At 43.8% G+C, this 22,885-nt stretch overlaps 1 protein-coding gene across 4 annotated transcripts in view; it reads left to right on the top strand.

The window, feature by feature from the left end:
* Atp8a1 (ATPase phospholipid transporting 8A1) overlaps window positions 1-22,885 on the top strand; it is a 229,112-nt gene that overhangs the window by 148,213 nt on the left and 58,014 nt on the right. For all 4 annotated transcript variants that reach the window (XM_029478096.2, XM_021162268.3, XM_021162270.3 and 1 more), the window contains one exon: window positions 16,065-16,237. In XM_029478096.2, coding sequence (XP_029333956.1) covers window positions 16,065-16,237 — 173 coding nt within the window. The remainder of the gene's footprint in view (window positions 1-16,064; window positions 16,238-22,885) is intronic.

The raw sequence follows: 22,885 nt of genomic DNA, 5'->3' as shown, positions 1-22,885 counted from the left end.
GCTCATTCCATGAGCACAAAGAACAATTAACAAGTCATAAACCTCAGAGCATGCTGTCTCAGGAATGAAGTTATGAATGTGTGACTTGTCAAGTGCTCTGGGGCTGTCCTCTGAAACAGCACAGTAGGCCTTATACATTGAAATCAGCTTCTCAGAGCCATACAGGTCTAGCTGCCTCTGTGTGTGTATGTATGGTGTTACCTTGGGCAGAGCATTGGTATGGTGGTACGTGGTGCACGCAAAGTATGTGTAAAGTGCAGTACATGCAAAGAGGTGTCATAGAATGTGGTGGAAAGAGTCCAATAGCTTTCTGTTATGCGTAATGAGAATTTTTATACAAAGTGTATCACTTTCCGTCTTTAATAGTTTCCATGAGGCAGTAAGTTCTGGCTGTCAGTCATCTTTTATATGAGTGACACATATTACTATATAGTTTCCAGCTTTTCTACCATACTAACGTTAAAGTGGAAATGGTGGGTCTCATGTTACATTGTTATAAAGAATCATATTCTCAGGTTCTAAAAACTCATATATAAAACATCTTCCTTCTTCAGTCGGCATAGCCTGTGATCACAGCACTCAGAGGGCAGAGGCAGGAGATAACAAGTCTGAGGCCGACTTGAGCTACATAGGAAAATGCCAGTTCTAAAAGGAGGGGAAAGTTTCTCCTGGTGACTCTGATGAGGAAGCATTTGTCTCCCAGAAAATAGACTGTCCAAAAGCATTGCTGGGGCTTCTCGTCACGTCCTGGGTTTTGGTGTTATTAACCTTCATGAAAAAAAAAGAAAACAAAGGCAAAATAAAGCACCTCCAGGCCAGTGTTTCACCTCTGAATGAATGCATACAACCAGTTGAAGAAGACATATACACAACCAATGTCTCACCCTTCAGACCTGAATGGAGGAAACCTGGAAGGTTTACCTGTCTCCAGTTATTACCATGGTTTCGGAGTGCCACCACAAGACAAAGAAAGAGTTGTCTTCGGCAGAAAGACTTGTTGAACTTTTTAACTTTAAAAATAAGAATTTCAGGTTGTGGAAATGCCTTGGTGGATAATACACTTCCTGCACATAGAGAGACCCGTGATGGAATCTCCACAATCCCTGTAAAGCCGTCATGATGATGCGTGTCTTTAACCCTAGAGGAGAAGAAACACAGATTCCAGGAGCTTTCTAGCCAGCCAGCCTAACTGAAAGGACAAGACCCAGGTTCAGTGAGAGACCTTATCTCAACAAATAAGATGGGGAGGAATAGAGAAAGTCATACAAACGTTGACGCCCCCCAGCTCACTCTCTCGTTCTCTCTCTCTCTCTCTCTCTCTCTCTCTCTCTCTCTCTCTCTCTCTCTCTCACACACACACACACACACACACACACACACGAGTATGCATGTATATGTCACATACACAAAGAAAAAAAAAGAATTTCATGTCACGAATAAGTATCATTAAGAGGCATATAAAGTTGATGGCAAAGCCTATTAAGTAATAAACAGACCCTTTCCATATTTCGTATGATTTTTCTGGTGTCATTGACCAGCTCTCTTAGGGAATCCTGATTATGCTCTAACTGAGCACAGTTTCCATCAACAGAGTCAGGAATTTGAATGTGCTGACTTCATGGAAATATACTTTCCCCTAGCCCCACCCAGTGCCCAGGAATGATGCCGCAATCCTCTCAGACGCCCCTGATAGACTGGCTCATCCACAGGATCCTTTCTACGCTTCCCGTAAAACCTTCTATCATAAAATACTTTATTTAAAATACGTTATAGCTGAAAACATTTGATCTGTGAGGCGAGAACTGCAGGAACGTAATACTGTGACCAAGTTTTACTTCCCAAGTTCTAATTAGAGTCTTCCAAAATTACTGAAAACGGCTGTGGGAAGACTAGGTTTATGATACATTAAAGAAAGGTAAGTGTGAGATTACCTGAGTCCCTCTGGCATGACTGCCCTATGGAGCTCTAGAAACACTTCCAGTGATTCGGCATCGGCATGTTTGCTGTTGTTCTTTTTATACTCATTTTGTAGCTCTTTTTTTTTTTTAATTTTATTTTTAGGATTCGGGTTTTTGGGGTTTTGTTTTGTTTGTTTGTTTGTTTGTTTGTTTTGGGTTTTTTGTTTTGTTTTGTTTTGTTTTGTTTTTTGTTTTTTCGAGACAGGGTTTCTCTGTGTAGCCCTGGCTGTCCTGGCACTCACTTTGTAGACCAGGCTGGCCTCGAACTCAGAAATCCACCTGCCTCTGTCTTCCGAGTGCTGGAATTAAAGGCATGCGCCACCACGCCCGGCGGGATTCATTTTTATTGTTTTCAATTCTGTGTAGAAGTCTGCGTGTGCACATGAGCCTGTGGACACCAGAGGTGTCCGGTCCCCCTGAAGCTGGAGTCACAGTTGATGTTCCAGTTCTACTTCGGCTGCTGAGACTCAAACCCATAACCTCTGAAAGAGCAGCCTGTGCTCTTTAACCGCTGAGCTGTGTCTTTCCAGCCCGTTGTTCAGTAGCTTTGAACTAAGTTTTTGCATGATTAGAAAAATGTTGAAGACTTGTCTGGGCTCGTAGCAATAGCGCAAAACTGCACCTTGGTCTCACCTGTCAAATCTACCACAGGTTGCTAAGAGACTCCTATTTCTTAAGCCACTTGTAACTTCCGGGCCCATCATGCTTGGTTCTCCTGTGCACATCCTAAGCCTTGCATGTGTCTAGCATCTCTTGGGTATGAGGAACTGTGGACTCTTCAGAAGGAATACGTAGATCTCAGGGACATGCCTGCTCTAGTGCCCACCCCTTTCTTCCTATTGCCAGGCTTTCTCTTGGGGAACTGGTGGAGAGATAGTCACTGTTCATCGACTCAGTTAACAGGAATGGTATTCAGAGTAGGAAATTCCCTCTGCTCACAGTTAAAGGCTCCCAGATCCTCAAGTTCCTAGCCAACCCCACCCATCTCTCTCCACTGGGTGCGGTTTTTCTAGACCATCTTTGCTGTTAGAGTCATTCACATCCAGCCTAGTCAAGACATCCCTCCTGTTGTCTTGAGAAGTTGTGCATCATCCATCTCCTAGGAAAGTGTAATTTGCTGACTTCCATGCATTCTAGTTGTTTTTCTCAATGTCATGATCAAATGCCATGACAAAAAAAAAAAAATAACCCAAGGGAGGGAGGATTTGCTTGACACATGGTTTCGGTCCATCATAGTATATATAGTATGAAGGTATGGCAGAATTCGTGCATGCAAGATGGCGCAGCTTCTCCTCGTGTCTTGGTAGAACAGAAAGCAAAGAATGGGACTAGAAACGGAGCCAGTCTTTACCCTTCAAAGGCCCGCCCCTGGTGGCATTCATCTGCCAGCTAGTTACTGTGTTCCAGGAGGACCACAACCACCCAAAGCATGACGTTCTCCTGGGGACCAAGTATCCCAAGCCCATGAGAAATATTTCAAACTATGACACTGTGTGAAGGGGACTCTTGTCGTGCCTCCAGGTTCCCTGCATTACTTTTCTACTCAGAAAAAAAAAATAAATAAATCTGTGGCTTATAGTTATTAAATCTATTTTGTACCAGGTGCTAGACTGACGACTAAACAAGGAAATCCAATTTTCACCTGGAAATGCTAGTGGGCACATACTCTTAGGCCTCTCTTGCAGCTGAGGAAGGGACACTAGGCCAATCATAGACGGGTAGGTGATCAGGGCCTTAGTTGTTTGACTCCAGAACATAATATATGGGGTTTTTTTTTGTTTTGGGGAGTTTTTTTGTTTTGTTGTTGTTGTTGTTATTTGTTTGTTTGTTTTGGTTGGGTTTTTTGTTTGTTTTTTTTGTGGTTTTTTTTTTTTTTTTTTCTTTTTGAGACAGGGTTTCTCTGTGTAGCCCTGTCTGTCCTGGAACTCACTCTGTAGACCAGGCTGGCCTCGAACTCAGAAATCCGCCTGCCTCTGCCTCCCAAGTGCTGGGATTAAAGGCGTGCGCCACCACACCCGGTAGTTAGTACCACAATTGTGAAATAGAAGTCATGAAAGTATCTAAGTCCTAGACATGCTATTATAAGGATTTAACAAAACAGTGCCTGTTAAATATTGACCACAGTGGCTAGCCTGTAGCAAGTACAGATAGCCATGCTGTGGGAGCCAGAGGTAGCTGTACACTGCCTCTACCACCCCAATAAATGAGGTTTTATGGCTGTTCTGGGGTGCCTTGGATAGGGATTGCCATCGTGAAGGTTTACCATGAGTCACAAGAGTTCCACAAGCGGGGTTAGACTCTTTTTTTTTTTTAAACTAGAAATGAGGTTTGTATGCGATTCCTAGTAAGCACATTGTTGGTTTACAATTAGGAATAAGCATAGTTCATGCTACTTTAACATTCTTAGTTGAAAATAACTCAGTGTAAAGAATATCCTCTCTAGGTAGGCAACTTTCATGGCAAATATTGTTTGAATGTTTGATGCTTAGCTGGCTAGAGGCTTCAGTCAGACTCAAAGGGAGGGACATCTGCTCCTCTCATGTGCCCTTAATCTCCCCTTGGTGTTGCACCCTGCCTGGGTAAGCACTCTAGAAATGCTGGGATGCCATCCTCCACTCTTACTGGTGCTTCCAGCTTTGTTCATAGGAAAGCAGAGCTCTGTCATTGGCGGTTTCCATGAGAGACAGCTTTACACAGCCATTGCTTCCCCGTCTCTATTTAACTGAAGAAAATGGCCCCAAACCAACCATAACTTTGATTATAGATTCTGGTGTTTCTTCTCTGATATATTTTATCAAAAATTAATTGTTGGCCTCATTGGAGATTAAGTTAACAAGCATTAAAAAGAATAATTCCAACTCCATAGTAAAAGAAAACCCTTCATGGAATGTTTTTTGGTTTTGTTTTTTTTTTCTACCTACATTTGACCTTCTAACACTGTGTAAATTTCTACTATAATGTATAGGACATTCAGGATATAAATGCTGAAGTTGTCATCTACACCCTTCTGATCTCAACTTACATGTTTTATGCAGACAAACCTCACTGTTTTGGGAATCAGCCATGGGTAAATGGCTTCTGAAAGAAATCCAGAATAAGCAAGTCACTGACTTGACTCCAGAAGAGAAAGGAGGTGGGGGGAAGAAAATGTGAGCTACTTCAGGTTTTGTTTTGATATGTCCCCTGAGTCTAATACAATAGATTTTGTATTGCTTTGAAAACTAGTTTAGGCAGGTTTGAAACCACGCTGAGTTCTCTTGCACTAGTGTCAGAGCTTCGATTCTGACTTTTCTTATACTGTTAGCAAAGTTCTTTCTGAGTGAGGTCTCCAAGTTCTCACATAGTTAAAGGTGTCACTGTTCTCTCTCTGAGGCAGGGATACTCTCCCGTAATGCCCTGTGGGAGGGAGATTGTTCAGATCCTGGAAGGCACACTGCTTACCCCTGGTAAGAAATGTAAGCATTACTAAAAGGTAAAAATGATGCTTGAGCAAATCGCTTAATTTCCACGCCCCTAATTTGAGAGTGTGTCTGCTGGCAACCAGAGTATGTGGTTGAAAAAGTCCCATCAAAACGTACATTGTTTGGTCTTGTGGAGTTAAATATGTCCCCTTTTGTAAACACGGCGCAGCCAAGACTGACTGGTGCACAGAACTCTGAGTGAAATTGTTCACAGATTCACGGTGTCTCTGTTTCAAGAAATTCCCCTGCCCTCAAATGTGAATATTCTTTACCTCACTCCGACTAAACATCTGCACTCTTCCCCGAGCCCTAGAATTACAGATAAGTGCTTTCTAACCAGGCTGCCCCCTTGCACAGCTCCCCACAAACTGCTGACATTTCTGAGGGCACACTCCTGGCCTTTTTGCCTTTTCTCCATCTCCCCTGCTCATACCTTTGGCAGGTCAGAGCAACCTTACATACAACTGTCTATGAGAAACTGAGGGAGGTACCAGGTGTACCCGGAGGCATCGCACCCTGCTCCTGTAGGTAGGGACGGGGCTGTTGGTTCACTTGTGTCCCTTCACATGCCAGAGATCACAGCATTTCTGTGATCCACATTCCGGGTTGTGATCAGTACCCTGATATTTCCACTTCCACTACTCCAAATCCAGAGTGTGCTTTTATCCGAATTGGGATCCATCTTTGAATAACTGTACCTTCTCTAGTGACAGAGTGACTCCTTCACAGGATTCTATGTCCTGAGAGTCAATGCCATGTCTTCCATCTTGTTTCATTTATTCTTGCATATAGTTCCCCCCAACCCCCAGGGCAGCTAAAAGAGAATGCCCTTCTGGAGGGAATTCATGGAATTCAGGTTTGCCCCTACGAGAACCATGCATAGAAGTCATTGAATACACACAGAGAATAATAGGAACAGTGTACATTTCGGCTCTGCCCTAAGAAAGACCTGTGGATAATGACTCTTCCATATTCCTCTTTGCATTAATTGAAATTATTAAGCAAATGGGTCCAGCATTCGTTTTCTCTGGGTCTGGGAAACAGTTTCTTCTAGACCTGTGTACTTACCTTCTCCAGACCGTTGGTTTGGTAATTTGCTTACTGCTTATTTTCCTAAGACCAGCGGTATATTCTGAGCAACCTCATCCTGGCTGGACTGAAGGCAGTAGGAGAGACTGGATGGCTGCCGAGCCAGTCCCTCCACGAATGCTTCTTCCTTTCCCGTCTGAATCACAGCCACCACTGGAGAATAGTTAATACCAACCTCAAAATAAGTGTTTAGGAGGCTCTCAGTGGTGGTTTAAAATAATTACCTCAACGGCTTTGGTAAAAGCCTTTATCCACAGAACTATTTAAATTATATAATTATATCTCCCTCCCCTTCCTTCCTTTCCCTGGATTGATCTTTCTTTGCTGCATACCCCGACCCCAACACCAAAATACAGGCTGGCTACCCATACCACACTCCTCTCCCTTCCTCTCCTCTCTACCCCAAGTGAGACTAGATGCTCACATGGAATGATTTTCCTTATGGAACCTATCACGGTCCCGAAGCTCTAACTTCCGCTGAGAGGCCAAAAGCAATTTATGCAGCACTCTAACTTCCTTCTCTTACCTGCTTCCATTCTGTGACCCTTGACCTTTCTCAGATGGCATGACCCCTCTGGGAGATTGGACTGTTTTCTCAACTACACTGTTTTACATCTACCCTCATTCAGGAAAACCCGTGCTTGTATATCAGCAAAGCATGGGATATTTTTTGTCTCTCCTTCCCCCTAACCCCACCCCACCCCCGTTATCTTTAGCAATATGTATTGATGAAATGCATTCGTTTGGCTGCCTTCCACAAAGCTAGTTTGGAGGACCTTGCTGACCATATGTTTTTAATGACTTCACCTTCTGCCTACCCTTACCCCTTTTGGAAAAATTGCTTTATATTGGTTTGGCTCTATACACACATGTTTTTAAATATTATATCCTAATTTAGAATAGGAATTTGGAAATACCAAAGGTTTTCGATCAAAAACTATGTCAAAGAGCGTAAGTTCTCCTGACTGAGATGCATACTAAATGGACCAGTTGTACATAAATGAAGTTTCTCTCTACTCTCGGGTGTATATCCTTTTACCATGGCCTGCAGTAGCTGGAAGAGCAGTTGATATATGTGTTGCGTAGGCGTATTTGGAATGTCCAATGCTCCGCTGAATCAGTAACATATTGTAGAAAAATAAGTAATACCCAGTGGTTTATCCAAGTTGTTATTACAGGAGTCGTAACTCACTCTTTAAGAACGTGCTAACATTGTCCATACTTGATATAGCCAGAATGTGTTATTAAAAATGTTCCTGGAATGTTCTGTTAATTTGCAATTTTAGGGTGTGAACATTTGGAGACCATAAAAGTAGAGAAGGGGAGTGAAACATGTGGTTATAAAACTCATGTCTTAAATGATGGGGAGGTAGGAGGCCCACAAGCCACCAAAACAGCTAGTCAAGTATGTTTAGATATCAAGAATATATATATATGTATATATATATATATATATATATATATATACACACACACATATATTTTTAATAGTGTCCTTAGATTATGGTAAATTAAAATAAAACCAAAGTAAAATAAACTCCACTTTACAGGTGAAATAGGTGAAATTTATCTCCATGCTTAAAAATTATTCAGTGCCTTTTTTTTTTTTTTTGAGACAGGGTTTCTCAGTATAGCCCTGGCTGTCCTGGAACTCACTTTGTAGACCAGGCTGGCCTTGAACTCAGAAATCCGCCTGCCTCTGCCTCCCAAGTGCTGGGATTAAAGGCGTGCGCCACCACGCCCGGCTATTCAGTGCCTTAATGGTGCTATAGCTAAAGAATATTCTAGAAAAACAAGTCTGCCATTTATCATAAACAAACACATATATTAATGCAGTCATTCATCTGAGAACATGCAAATCGTGACAGAGAAACTCCATTTTACTTTGAAATTTTTGAAATGAGCTGTATCAGATTGTTCTGCCTCCGGCAGAAACTGCTAAGGAAAAACAGACATTAATTATATCAATATTTCTCCTCCCACCATGCACCAGGAGCAGTATGCCATTTGAGAAGAGGAGGTGTTCTCGTCGCTAGCTAGAGCTGGAGGGCAGTCAGGTTCCCAGATAATGTTTATGCAATAGAAGATGGGCTGGGAGAGCCCATCTGGGAGAGAGTGTTAGTGGCCACAGGTAGATCGGAACAGTGTCACTGGAAGACTTCTTAATAAGAAACCTTAAAGTGATCCTAGGACAGAGCCTCCTGGATTGTCTAATGTTGTGCAGAGCTCAACAGTTTGCTCATGCTGCCTTATAGCGTAGGAGCCTCTGTGGACCTGACGTCAGAGGAGGAGGGTAAAGAACTCAGGTGCCAGGGCTCTGCTGAGCACCAGGCAGGATGATGTAATCATGAGTAAGGGAGTCAGCACATGCAGCAATCCGATCGCAGAGCAGCGGTTCTCAACCTTCCTAGTGCTGCATGCAACCCTTTAAAACAGTGCCTCATGTTGGTGACCCCCAACCGTGAGATGATTCTCATCGCTGCTTCACAACTGTAACTTTGTCACCGTTATGAATCATAATGTAAATATCTGTATATAGATAATATAGATGTCTGATATCTGATGTTGGGCCTTGTAAAGGGGCTACCACCCACAGGTTTCGAACCCCTGCTCTGAAGGGTTAGAACTAACCCAATCTCATGCATAAGAAACCACTTGACTCAGTGGAGTCCAGGAAAACCTCCCCGAGCAAAGAAAGAGTCAGTAAGTGGCAGCACCATCTCCAGCTCAGGTCTTTCTAGTGCCAACTCATGGCCAGCTTGTCAAAGTGAGGCGAATCAATGGGGCAATAGTTGCACGGGCACACATCTCTATCATGGGCAGGGAATCCCTAGCTTATGTGGCTGCCTCATCTCATCCAAAAGGAATTCACACCCAGGCATGGCAGTAAACCCCTGTAGTCCCAGCATTGGAGAAGCTGAGGCAGCAAGTTTCATGACTTTGAGATCAACTTGGGCTACATACTGAGTTCCAGACCAGCAAGAATCTCAATATCTGAATCTCTCCCCTTCCCCCTACTCCCTCCCCTTCCCCCGACACACATACTCATAAACATGCTTTTTGGCTACTTTTACCTACCACTTTTCTCCACCCTTATTTTACCCTAATCCCTTCCAACACCCCCCTCCCCAACACTAGAAAGAAGGTTAGAGGAGAAAGGGGGCATAGATCTCCTTAGACTACTTCCTGGTGATAAGGGGCATTGAGTTCCTAGGGGCAAGTCCAGTCTTTGTCATCAGGATCTCTCCAACCAGCAACCCAGCAAAATCAACAGCAGAAACCAGCAGCAACAACAGCAGCAGCAGCAGGGACCACCAGTAGCTGCCACCACAGGCCCCCTCTCCTCCCACTCTCCCTGCTTCCTTTCTCCCTCTCTCCCTCTCTCTCGGGGCTCTCCATTTATACCCTCTCAAGAGTCCCCAGAATTCCAAACATAAACTATCTGCAGCTGGCAAAAATCTCGTCCCTCCTAGAGCCAGAGACAAATCATAGCGGCTGTGAGCAATCTGAAGCAGCCCCATATCCCACACCTGGGATTCAAACAAAAACATAATTACATAATATAACTGGGTTTTTAAAGAAACCAAAATTCTCACCACACACACACACACACACACACTTTAGAGGTCCTAGGCTATTGTGTTAATAGTTGAAGCGATTTGGTATTTTTTCATTATGAAATTTCTCAATGTAAAATGCCTACTTTCCACTTTTCACAGAAGATAAAGGCTTCGGCAGCCTTACCTTGTCCTCTGTCTCCATCTGAGGCTAAGGAAAACCTTGAATTTCTGAACTGTGGGGTATGCTTAGCTTCCAGAGTATGGCATCTTCACTCAGCTTCGCGTTATCAGTACCCTGGAGTGCCATGTGAGTCCCAAAGGGGGCCTCTGACCTCTCATGTCTCCCTTTGACATGGCTACATGTGTGTGCCCTAAGCAATTGACTGTTTTCTTTGTACCCATGAGTAATCTGTGCTCATCTGTGGACATGCTCTGAAGAGCTGGTTTCTACCAGCCCAGCCTCGAGCCCGTCATCACATTTGGGTAATCTCCATCTTTGTTCAGCCTGTTGTTAGATTTTTCCTCTTTCTGAAGACAAGAGAGTGACCATGAATACCCTGTGTTGTTGACACTGGGGTAGGCTGAACTGTCTTTCTAATCTTAAGTCCACCCTCACCAAAAATGAAAGCTGCCATCTTCCCGCTGATACACCAGTCCCTTAATTCATAAGAGAAAGAGAAGAAATCCAAGAACAACAAGACTGCCTTAGTACAGTCTGGCTGCCACAAGAATAACACCGCAGATGGGATGGCTTCGGCAACAAAGATCCATTTCTCTGTATTCTGGAGACAAAAAGTCCAGCAGCAAGCTGCCAGCAGCCAGGGATCCCTGGGGCCTGATTCCTGGTTCATGGTGTCCTTTTACTGTATCCTCGTGTGACAGGAGGGAGGAGGGCTCCCCAGATTCACTGCTATAAAGCAAGCCATGCACAAATCCTACACAAGTCTTGATTCCATATCCTAGTGACCCCTGCCTCCGAGGACACCGTCACATAGAAAGTTAGTGTTTCAATGCAGGAATTTGGGAGAAATGCAAACATATATCCCAGACTAAAACTGCCTCCTCAAATATTTTCTAGAAGTCAGTGTTATTCAGAATTTTTATGTATTATTAGTTTTTTTTTCCTTTCGAGGGATAAAATTTATAATATAGTTTTATCATCTTCTCACATGAGTGGGTCCCCAAGAATAAGCATAAAGCCAGGTGCTCACTTCGGTTTGGGCCCAAACACCAGCCTATGATTTGGATACATAAAGGGCTTATTTCCTTTCAACATTGAGGGAGACTAGGCTTACTGATGATGCCCTCTAGAGGGTAGATGCATGTCTGTGCTGTTTAAGGTCACAAGTAAGAAACCATAGCTCCAGGGTAAGATGTGTCTGGTAGCCTCAGGCTTTGTGTGCTGGCCTCCACTCATCCGGGTTCCCTGATGCTCTTTCCCTTTCCTTTAGGGATATCTCTGCAGTCTCAGGAAGGCTGTTCCTTGGATTCGTTCCTAAGTAAAACTCTCGCGCCTGTAAAATGAGAGGTTTCTGGGAAAGCACAGAAAGGCCAGAAGCTGAACAGGGGCATTGTTACTCAGCTGCTCTCTGGGGCACTTCATTTGGGGGCCATCACAGACCCACTTCTTAGGTGGCCTGACGTGTTCTCTGCACATCTGGCCCCCGGGTTCTTCAGCCAGTTCCAAGCAGTTCCGCCAAAACAAAAAAATGACAACTTGTGTACTGTGATACTTACTTTCCAAATCAGAGCTTCCGATTGATTTCCCTCTAAAATTGTGTCAGATTTCATTGTCTGGGGCACATTCTGTGATTTTTATCAAGGGTTTCCTTTCTGCAGGTCCTGTATAAATATGGAAAAAGATTTTTATAAAACTGCCGGTCTCTGGGTTCCTCCAGATTGCTATTGTATTGTTTTACTCTATCAGAGTGTGTTCTGTGTACATGAAGGCCTCTGATTCCATTGCTATTGGGAAGAATTCAGCATAATTGTCCCCTTCCTCATCATGCCTCCCTCCCCTTCTCCTTCCCTCTTCTCACGTCCAGGTTTATTAAAAACCAAATAAGAACCATTTCTTTCTCTTTAGCGCACAGCTGCATAGTTTGCCTTGATCACTAGGCAGTTAGTTACTGCGCCCACTGAGCAGTTGCTGTTACTCAGTGCAGTAGATATTGTATTGTAATTATTTGTTCTCTATCTCATTTCTAATAAGGGGCACATGTAACACTTTCCTCATTCGAATTGAATGGATCTGAGGTTCAAGGAGAGTTAAAGCATCCACTGGGGTCACATGAGCAAGGAGTTCTGGTGTCATTACCAATCATCTCTGTGGCCTCGTCATCATCGACTTCAGTCACAAGTGGAAGCCTGAGATATAAACTAAGCCAGGCCATAGCATGCTATGTTGCATAAGCAAAGCAGGCAGGGGATCAAAAAAAAAAAAAATGGAAGAACCCTTGTTACCTGAAGGACTCAGGGGAGGTGGGGTAATGAGAACGCTTTTCAGTTTATTCATTGTTTTTAGATTTAGAAAATCTTGACTTTGTATATAGGCTTAAATAGCTTGGGGTGGGGGATGGTAAGGGCAAGAATGAAACTCACAGATGTTCATAAGTCAAGTTTTAGGCAGGAGGAGAGAAGAAAAGGCATGGAGTAGCCTCAGGAAAGGAGATGGGCTTTCTGTGTCACTGGCTGTGCTGTTTTGCCATCTACTGCTGTTATAAAAACACTGACCCAAACCAGCTTGGGGTGGAAAGTGTTTATTACATCTTACAGATTAGAGTCTATCATCAAGGGAAATCAGGGCAGCAGCTGGGACAGGAGCCTGGAAACAGGCGGTAATGCAGACATCACAACCACTTACTGGCTTACTCTCTATGCCTTGCTCGGTCCCAGGACCACTCAGGAGTGGTTCAAAGGCCAACCTGAAGGAGGCCTCAATTGAGGGACCTTCCCACCTCCCCCGATGACTCTAGTTTGTGTAGTTTGTGTCCAGTTGGCAAAAGCTAACTAGCACTAAGAAATGGTGTTTGCGATAACAAGGTTGTGACATTGCAAAGAGGAGAAAACAGGGTAGGAGATCAAGGAGGATTTCTGTAAGCACTAGCTGTGAACACATCCCTTGAGTACATGGGTATGAAGTCCAGTGAGTGGGGACTTGAATAGAGAAAAGAATCACCATAGGAAATATCACCACCCTTGTCAATCCTACTGTCCCCTCATGGGCTGGCAATTGGAACTATGGCCATTCTTCTGTCCTCCAGTCTGTCTGTCCTCACAAACTGCCTAACATCTCTGACAACCCTTTAATCCCTCTTACAAACGACAACAGGCAGATTGCAGCGTGGCCTGTTATTGTTGCCCTGTACAGCCTTTGATTTCTTTCCTAATGCATCTGCTCCTTTGTCTAGTCTCACTTTCACAAGTCGCTAGGTTTAAATGTTTAAACATTTCCCCTTCCAGAAGCCTAAAAGAACACAGAGTGGCAGCTAACACGGCCATAAATTTATCCATAGCCACAGGAGATAAAGCTGCAATGCAATATAGTCATAGGGTACGGCTCCCAGGTTTGGGAAAAAAAAAAAAAAAACAGCAACAACAACAACGCAGTGATGTTTCATAAATAGGAGAATTTTAAAATACTCCCAGCAGTAAATAAGGATAAAATACAACTTATACCCAGCAGCACACAGCCAGCAAGAGAGCTCCTTATACGCCTTATCCTTAACACCAGTGAACTAAAATAACAACAGGAGTTAACAAACCCGCGTCAGTGTCACCTCACACCCAGGTGGGCTGCTGCGAACTCGGCTGTAGGGAGGTTTTCACCCCTCCCGACATGTTGCCTCTTACCTCTCCTGACACCTCTTGATTTGCTGAAGATCTTGGATAGTCACCAAGGGATCACAGAGGTACCGATGCCACACATAAGAGGGTTCTCAGCGGATTTGAGGGTGTCAGAGAGGACCTTAGAAAAGGAAAGTAGGGCACAGGGGGCTGCTCCACAGCCGGGGGAGGGGGCATCCCACAGTGCTGGGGGTGAGTTCTTCTTGTCTTACAGCTGATGCCCAAAGACATCTGAAGCCTTTTGTGGGTTCTTGGTAACTTTTCTTTCGGCCTTTCAGATCAGGTGACACTTAAGCAAGGACTTACAGAGATATAAATAAATACACACACATATACATATGTACATATACACACACATTCAGAGGCTCTTTATCTTCATTTGAAATTCTATTGAAGAGAACAAGGATTCTCTCTGTCTCCAGCCGTGTGTGTGTGTGTGTGTGTGTGTGTGTGTGTCTGTGTGTGTCTGTGTGTGTCTGTGTGTGTGTGTGTGTGTAATAATAAAGGGAAAAAGAATGCTATCCAATTTATCAGTCTCGTCATTCAGTAAGGTGTATTTCTGAGTGTGTCACATACTAGGCTCTGTAACATGTGGTCAGAGGTTCAGCCCTGGACACTCCCTGGAAGGAGCTGAAGGCTTTGTAGGCATAGGCTCAGGTGCACTGGGCAGCTGGAGAGCCTCGTAGGTCCGTTTGCTTCGACAGGAAAGACACTCTAGGGAGAGAGATGTGCAAGAGCCAAGCTTGTGGGGTGAGCCGGGAGGTGAAGTTTCTCAGGCTCCAGCAATGGGAAGGCTCAGTGCCATCTTAAGGGTGTTAGACTTTAGCGGGTTGATATCTGGATGGTAGAGCAAGCATAGGCAGGACTTGTGTTTCAACTCAGTTTTATAAACAGATGAGGTCAAAGGCGGTGAAGGCTTCTGGGAAACAACAGAAGAAGTGATGTGACCTCATACTTGTTCCATGTGGCACTCACTGCATGATACTTACAGTGTTTGCTTGTTTGGGGGGTGGTTGTTTTTGTTGTTTTCTGGGGTTTTGTTTTTGTCTGATGAACTTTGCAGAGAACAACAAATCAGAACAGAAACTTTAGTCTGAGCCAACTTTCCTCCACGGCACCTTTGTATTCTTGAGCAAGGAACTTAACCACTCTGTCTTAACTCTGGGACAACAGTACTATCTAAACTCATGGTTAGAGTAAGCGCTAAAAATGTCTCATCTACACAGAGCCCTTAAAACTACCCAGCGTGCAGCACATGCTGGGTGCTTTTTGTTTTTGTTTTTGTTTTTGTTTTTTCGCACCTTCATTGGTTAACTCATCCACCTGACCTCAATGAATTGTTGCTCTTAAAACCGTCTGGAGCAGCATGCTTTGGACTGCCATAACTATAAACTTTATTGGCAGAATTCTAAAGGTTTTCATGCTTCTGTTTCTTAAGTCCTCTCGAACCAAACAAATACTTGCCCCTGGAATAAAATGTAAACGTCCATTATAAGGTTTTCGTTTGGGGCATGTTGAACAGTCTTAACTATTGGTTGATGGAAAGGCTCCTTGTATTGGATCCATCATGACTGCCAAACTTCATGTCTCCATCCCACTAAGATACAGCATCATGGAACCATGAAACCGAGTTTGCAAAGTTACAGGAGATTACAAACTCTGCATTTCCTCCTCTAGGTCCCTGGGAATTTTATCTCAATAGCATTGAGTACTCTCAAAGAACAGTCATAAATTACTTAAATTATCGTCTCCAGCCTTTACCCTTGGTTCAGGGCAACCCAGTGTTGACGAGTTCATAAATTTAGACCAGTGTTGTTCTTTTTTCTGAAGAAGAGAATTTACTGAAAATGCTTTTGCAGTACTGTGGCCATGGGGTTAAAGTCACGAACGGCAGAGTCAAGGAGGATTAGGCCGCTGGTGGTCTGCTCCCTGCCCTGCTATGGGCAGCTATATAAACATCCACAGAACTGATAGCCTTCTCAGTCCCCGTCTCTGGGTCCTATTGTGAGAACTGAATGAATAAAGGCTTGTGGGAACAATTTGAAAGATAAAAAGCACTAAAAATAACTAATTTTCGTTACTGAACATCCTAAAGACACTGTGGCGGGGCAAACGGAATGGGTGCTGATGACCGTTGGTTTGTATTCCAGGGCACAAGGGAAACTCTCAGCCGCCACTGCACCACCCTGGGAGATGCTCTTCGGAAGGAAAATGACTTTGCTCTTATAATTGATGGGAAGACCCTCAAATATGCCTTAACCTTCGGCGTCCGGCAGTATTTCCTGGACTTAGCTCTGTCCTGCAAAGCTGTCATTTGCTGCAGGTAAGTTCTCCCCAACTTTGTCAGATTTCAACAGAAGTGACCTGATCTTAATGTTATTATGGATGTGTGTGAGGTTGGGTGTGTGCACATGTGTGCAGGTACCCAAGGAGGCTACAGATACTGGATCCCCCTGATGCTGGAATTACAGGCACCTCGGTACCAGGAACAGACAGCTTAGGTCTCCTGACTACTGAGCTCTCTCTCCAGCCTTAGCTTAAGGCCTTAATTTTTAAACATTCCACAAAGCTTTTTTTTTTTTTAATCCGTGAACTACAAATGTTGGGTCATTTCATTCACTCAAGTCCCAGAGTTCACAAGCTGAGTCCTAACTATCATTACTGAATACTACTCATGATTTGAAAGGGTCAGCTCTTTGCTGCTTATCTGTATTTAAAATCAATCAGCGGCAACCAGGTACATGGCACCTGTCATTAATCCCAGCTACTTCAGAGGCTAAAGCCAAAAGATACCAAGCTTAGGCTCTGCTTGGGCAATTTAGGGAGACTCTATACCAAAAAAATTAAATAGATGCCCTTTCAAGAGGGCTGCAAATGTAGTTTGGTGAACATACGCAGCACTCTGGGTTCAAACACCAATACTAAAAAGAAAAAAAAGAAAATATTTCTATCAGTGATAGAATGATCTCTAAGCCTTCTCTCTGATCTTAACTACCAAAGGAGAGGGGAAAAAAAGATTATTTATCTGCATTTCCATGTTGGTTTATTTATGGAAAGAACCCTGTTGTCTCTATTTATTTAGATCGCTGATCCTGTTGCTAGAATTTATTCTGTAGGGATAGCGTGGTGGGAGGTACAGACCAAGTCGTTTTCCAAACAGATGAATATTTTTCCGATGGCTGTTTATTTACTCTAAGAGTCTTGCCTAGTAATTTATTATATTGCTCACATCCTAGATTAAAATCTGTTTTTGAGTTACCAGAGCTCTAGCCTGGCTGGCTGTCTTATCAGGGGATCTTCCCAATCCTTGTCTACATTGTTAAAATTCTGTCCTCCTGAAGTTTAAAGTGCTTGATAGCAATAGCCGGGCTCCTCTCTTGAGGTGTCCTCAGCTCAGGATTCCCCCCTGTCATCTCTGTACTGAATCATACCAGCTGGTCACTCTCCCTCTTCAGGAGACAAGCACGAGTGTGGCTTCTTGATGGCTTCTCAGTCCGCGGTCCTGCCGTTCTCCTCAACATCCTTCTATTTTTGAAAAGCTCTATTTCCTAACAAAATAAACTTATTCCCTTTTAACCATTCATTTTCTGTCTCCGCTTACCCACTTAAAATCTATTTCTTGAATTTCAATTGAAATTTACTTCTTGGAGTGTGTTTAAACCACACCCCCTGTAAGGATCACGTAGAAGCATCATTTTGACCTACAAAATTTTCTTATTCTCGAAGAATTAAGATTTGCTCTTTATTTTCTGGTATCTCATTATAGATATAGTTATAGAATTTAGTCTTCTCTGTGGTCTCTATTAATAATACGACCTTTGATTTTGAGTGATGCATTATGCAAATGCTTAGTGTTCATAACAGTCATGTTCTTTTTTTATCACAGTGATAGAAATTATTTTATACTCTTGGTTTTGCTTTGGCATCTCCACGCTTTTTAAAATCTGAGGCTACAGTCACATTTCTTGGTTTCTTGCTAATGTCTTGGCAGGGGCTCACTAATGCTCAGCCCTCCCATTCTTCCATCAGAGTAATTTTGTGCTCCATTTAGCCATCTCGTCTCTTTCACTAATGGGTTCATGAGGATCAACAGGAGATTGCTCAAAAGCCCGTGAGTGTTAGGGCTCTTGGCTCCTACTCAGAAACAGACTGCAGACCAAAACACAGTGACGTTTGGATAAAGTAGCCAGTTGGCTCTAGCTAGCATCTGTGACGTGCCTACTGTGTGCTCGGCATAGGTCTTGCACTTACCAAGGCAAGTGTGGCTCACTACCTGCTCTCCTTGCTGTCTCTGTCCACTCTCCTCTAAGCAGATTCACAGTTGGTTTGAAAGATGCAGGAGGCCATTGAAGCAGAGCTTATCCCAGTGCCTCCCTCAGTTCTTCCTAAAACTCAACCACAGGCTTAACCACAGGCTTAACCACTAGAGGCAAACTAGAACGCGGAGTCAAGGCAGAGGAAGTATGTTCTGTGCTTGTGAAGTTCTCTCTGGAGATCCGTGTCCTGCAGGACCACTAGTCACATGGATCTCAGAGCTCTTCAGGCCAGGGACCCTGGGAGCGATTCGCCCTGCCGTGAACGTGGGGCTCAGTGCTGACACGGAGCTTAGAAAGCTGTGTGTGGCTGCTTCCTCCCTCCTCGGCTGCCTCTGCTGTGTGGAAGTTTGAGGGCCTTGGAGGTCCCTGGCCAGATAGTTCTATTCAAGGTTTTGTTGTTGTTTTAATAAAAAACATCTTCCTTCAGCTCTTTTTAATTCTAATTACCTTCATACTCTTTTCCCTAAAGGAAAGCTTCTGGCCTGGCTCTGAGGCCGCTCTAAACCCATAATTACATCAGTGCCACAGCTGGATTAGTGTGTGTGCACCTTCCTGGCCTAGTGCCTCTTCGCAGTTGAACCGCTGGCACAAAAGCATGTTTTTCTCGTTCCTGTACTGACCTCTGAATGCAAAGATGGTGTCCCTATCCCAGGTTGGGGATGGGGAGTGAGCCTGTGGATGGTCCTTGGAGGATGGACCCCAGGGTAATTGCTCATGTCTCACACGATAATGATCTCCCAGCCTCAGGAAACGCTCTATTTTATTCCATTAGAAAAGTGATGCTCAGATAAATATTGAATATTATTTCAAAATACTGCACAGCAGTCTTTCCCAAGTTCCCTCACGATTGTGCTAAGTCTTCAAGGTTTTCCTTCAAATGAAGACATCTTTCCAGTCCACCGTGTGTCAGTCCACACCCATGAAGAGAATTCAGAATCGGACTCTCCTCTACAGTCCACGGAAGCAGCAGATAACAGAATCGATAATGAGTCTCATCCGCTCCATCCTCAGGATTCCATCAGCTCCCTTCCCTGACCCTGGCACCCAGGGCAGAAAGAGGTTGCAGTGTTTGCCTAATCGCCACGGTTACAAAAATGCAGTCTTGCTCCCCAGAGCCTCTTGCTGAAATGAATGAAGCTGCTGTTCTCTATCAGGAGTCATTACATCTCCTCTCTGTCTTCTGAGGGGACCACTCAGAGACAGAGCTAATCTCTCCAACCCAAAATTATTCAGGGCATTTGAGTCCTGGTTTTGGTTTACAGAGTATAGGCTACATGTTATATGTCAAAAAAAATTATATATATATATATATATATATATATATGTATATATGTATATATATATACACACACACATATATACATATATGTGTGTGTATATATATGGATCTAAAGTCAAAACAGTAGAACATAGTCTTGTTTCTTTTTTTTTTAAGATTAATTTTATTTAAAAGTAACTGTCTTCTGACACACCTGAAGAGGGCATCAGATCCCATTACGGATGGTGGTGAGCTACCCTCTGGTTGCTGGGAATTGAACTCAGGACCTCTGGAAGAGCAGTCAGTGCTCTTAACCTCTGAGCCATCTCTCCAGCCCCATAGTCTTGTTTCTTATCAGCCTACCAAGCACTGTGTTCACAGAAGCTGGGCAGCTTTCATGTTTACTGTTTGACGGTTGACCTCCATCCCTCAGGTCATCTGATAAGCAGCAGCAGCAGCATGCACTCGTGTCTGAGAGTGTCTTGCTTTCCACATATCAACATAATATTCTCTTCTGGTGCTTATTCACTTCTATTCTCTTGCCCAAGTCTTGCTTCTTACTTGGGATGGCCACAGATACATTGGTTGTTTGGTTGGCGGCTTAATTGGCTAATCTAAGAGACAGAGTCTCATGTATTTCAGACTAGCTGGGAACCCACAGTGTACCCAAGGCTAGCCTTGAATTTCTAGTTCTCTTTCCTCCTCCTGCTCCCAAGCACTAGAGTTAGAGACATGTCCCTGCACACCCTCTTAGATGCCTTTAAAGAACAAAAGAAAGTTCTGGTTCGCATCCCCCAGAGGAAACACACATACTCAGTGCACAGTGGTGTAGACCATTGTCAGGGTTTTCACGGACAACCTGCAATTCCCTAAGGGAAACAAGCTTTGCTCTCGGACTTGTGGAAATTTATGCAAACAGTTAAAATCAAGAGCTATCCTGAGGTCCTAGATCAATAATTTCTGGCTTGTTTGCCAGTGCTTTTGCGCTAGGCCTTCCTGTTTGTATATAATCATAGTGCTGCTTTGACTGGGGTTCAGGAAACTTTTGTTCTAACTGCCTCTCTGGCACCTGAGACACTGAATTGAACCATTCTCCCTATAAAATGGTGAGGCTCGAAGGTAGCAGTGCAGACCCCTCCCAGGTGCTGATGCCTGAAGCAGGTGGGGAACCGCTACTGAGGTATGAAAGGGAAGGGAGCACCTCCTAGGGTGCTCGTCCCGGCCTGGGAGCACCTGGTCAATTCTGCCTGTCACCCTTGGCAGATTTCATTATGAACTCTGCTTCTGTCGGCTGCTCTGTGCTAAGCATCACCTCTCTGCTGCTTAGATCCTGGTCTGGGGACAGACCTGCAGCTTTTCTTCCTCTGACCCATCATCCCTCCAGAAGAGCAGGCCACAGGGAAGTAGCTCTGTGTGAAATAGTGTGTGGTTTCTGAAGTCCTCGTCAGTTCATATGACCCAGCTTTTCGAAGAAGCTTACGTTTTGGGGGTTTTCTTTATTTTTTTTCCCTGTAGTTGTCAGTTGAGTTTAAACATATTTTGAAACTTACGTTCTGTGACAGTTGGTTGAAAATTGGCTTCAAGCCCCCAGCTCTTAGACTGTCGAGTAATCACCATCCTGCTCCATAATTTATGTACTCATGTCCCCTGAAAAGCAGAGGTTAAACTGAAGCAAGCATTTTTCTCCAGTTGCAACATCGCTAATCAAAGCTTAACCCCCTTTTAGGCCATTTTCTCCATAGTAGATTTAAAACAAGAAAAAAAGAAAAAGAAAAAAACCCTTGATTTCAGCAAGTGTTGTCACTTAGAGCGACATTCCTAGGCAAAACCTTTTGCCTTCCTCTGCCTGACAGTGCCTTCCAAGAAGAGGCCTAAAGGGACACTGTATATTTTCTGTTGGAGTATGAGTGTGTCGGTCAGGGCAGATCTACTTCCTGAGTCTTTGGGGGATTGTCTTTAGCTCAAGGACTCCTCTGAATAAACATTCTACTTAAGAGGTAGCGACAAGGCCCAAAAGAAGCCAGTAAATACTCAACAGACATCCCTTCAAAGAAAAAGAAGTTGTGCACACCACTGGGCGCCAAGCAGATGTTTGGCTTCAGAAGACTTACAAACTGTTAATGAATGTCGACCCTATATTTACTTCCAAGAAAATCTGAATAAATATTGGAAATGTGGAGAGACTGTTTCTTTCATAAACGCCTGACTGAAAGACATACCGAGTGGGTTTTATAGCTTTATAAAATGCCCACATTTGGCTTGAGCGCAATCCTCAGCTCAGGTCTTGCTCCTCTTGTTTCCTATTCCACTTCTACTGAGAGATGCTAAAGGAACTATGGGACTCATTGTATGTGGTAGCAACTTCTGATGAGCTCCACCAGAAAAGACCCCATTCAAGTGGCATGCCTAAGAGCATACAAGACACCTAAGAGCTATCAATTGTGACTTGCTGTAACTCAATGTGGTACCGTTTCAGGTATGACTCTAGAAAACCTACCTGAGCACCACAGACGCACATTACACACTACAGTCACAGCTTCTGATGCTAGACGGTCTCGAAAGTCTACGTGAATGCCCATCACATTCTTTTTTTTTTTTTTTCACCCATCCAATACCCGATCATGTTCCCCTTCCCTCCACAATCCCCTTTCCTTCCCAGGTCCCTCCCTCCCAAATTGTGGTCGCTTTCTTCTCTCTCCCACGTGGGACTAAGGCATCCTCACTTGTACCCTTCAGCCTGTTGACCTTTTTGAGTTCTGTGGTTCTGTGGACGGTATCTTGTGTATTCTGTACCTTTTTTTTTTTTTTTTTTTTTTTTTTTTTTACTAATACCCACTTATTAGTGAGTATATACCATATACCATGCATGTCCTTTTGGGTCTGAGTTACCTCACTCAGGATGATATTTTCTAGTTCCATCCATTTGCCTGTAAAACTCAGGATGTCCTCGTTCTTAATAACTGAGTAGTATTGCACTGTGTAAATTAACCACATCTTCCGCATCCATTCTTCGGTTGAGGGATATCTGCGTTGTTTCCAGCTTCTGGCTGCTATGAACATGATGAAGCATGTATTCTTGGGGTATGGTGGGGCGTCTTTTAGGTATATGCCCAAGAGTGGTATAGCTGGGTCTTCAGGTAGATCAATTTCCAATTTTCTGAGGAATCCACAGATTGATTTCCAGAGTGGTTGTACCAGTTTGCAATCCTACCAGCAATGGAGGAGTGTTCCTCTTTCTCCACATCCTTACCAACATGTGCTGTCACCTGAGGTTTTGATCTTAGCCATTCTGGCTGGTGTGAGGTGGCATCTCAAGGTTCATCACTTTCTTGCAAAGTCTACACATCTCACTCCACCATGGCCAGTGTCCAAGGAACCCTTCCTACCACCTTCAGTT

This window comes from Mus caroli, unplaced genomic scaffold, assembly GCF_978045245.1.
Source record: "Mus caroli unplaced genomic scaffold, Mus_caroli_1 scaffold_4, whole genome shotgun sequence".
NCBI classification, from domain to species: domain Eukaryota; kingdom Metazoa; phylum Chordata; class Mammalia; order Rodentia; family Muridae; genus Mus; species Mus caroli.
The sequence above is the reverse complement of the archived record's forward strand: the minus strand, read 5'-3'. Positions and strand labels throughout refer to the sequence as shown.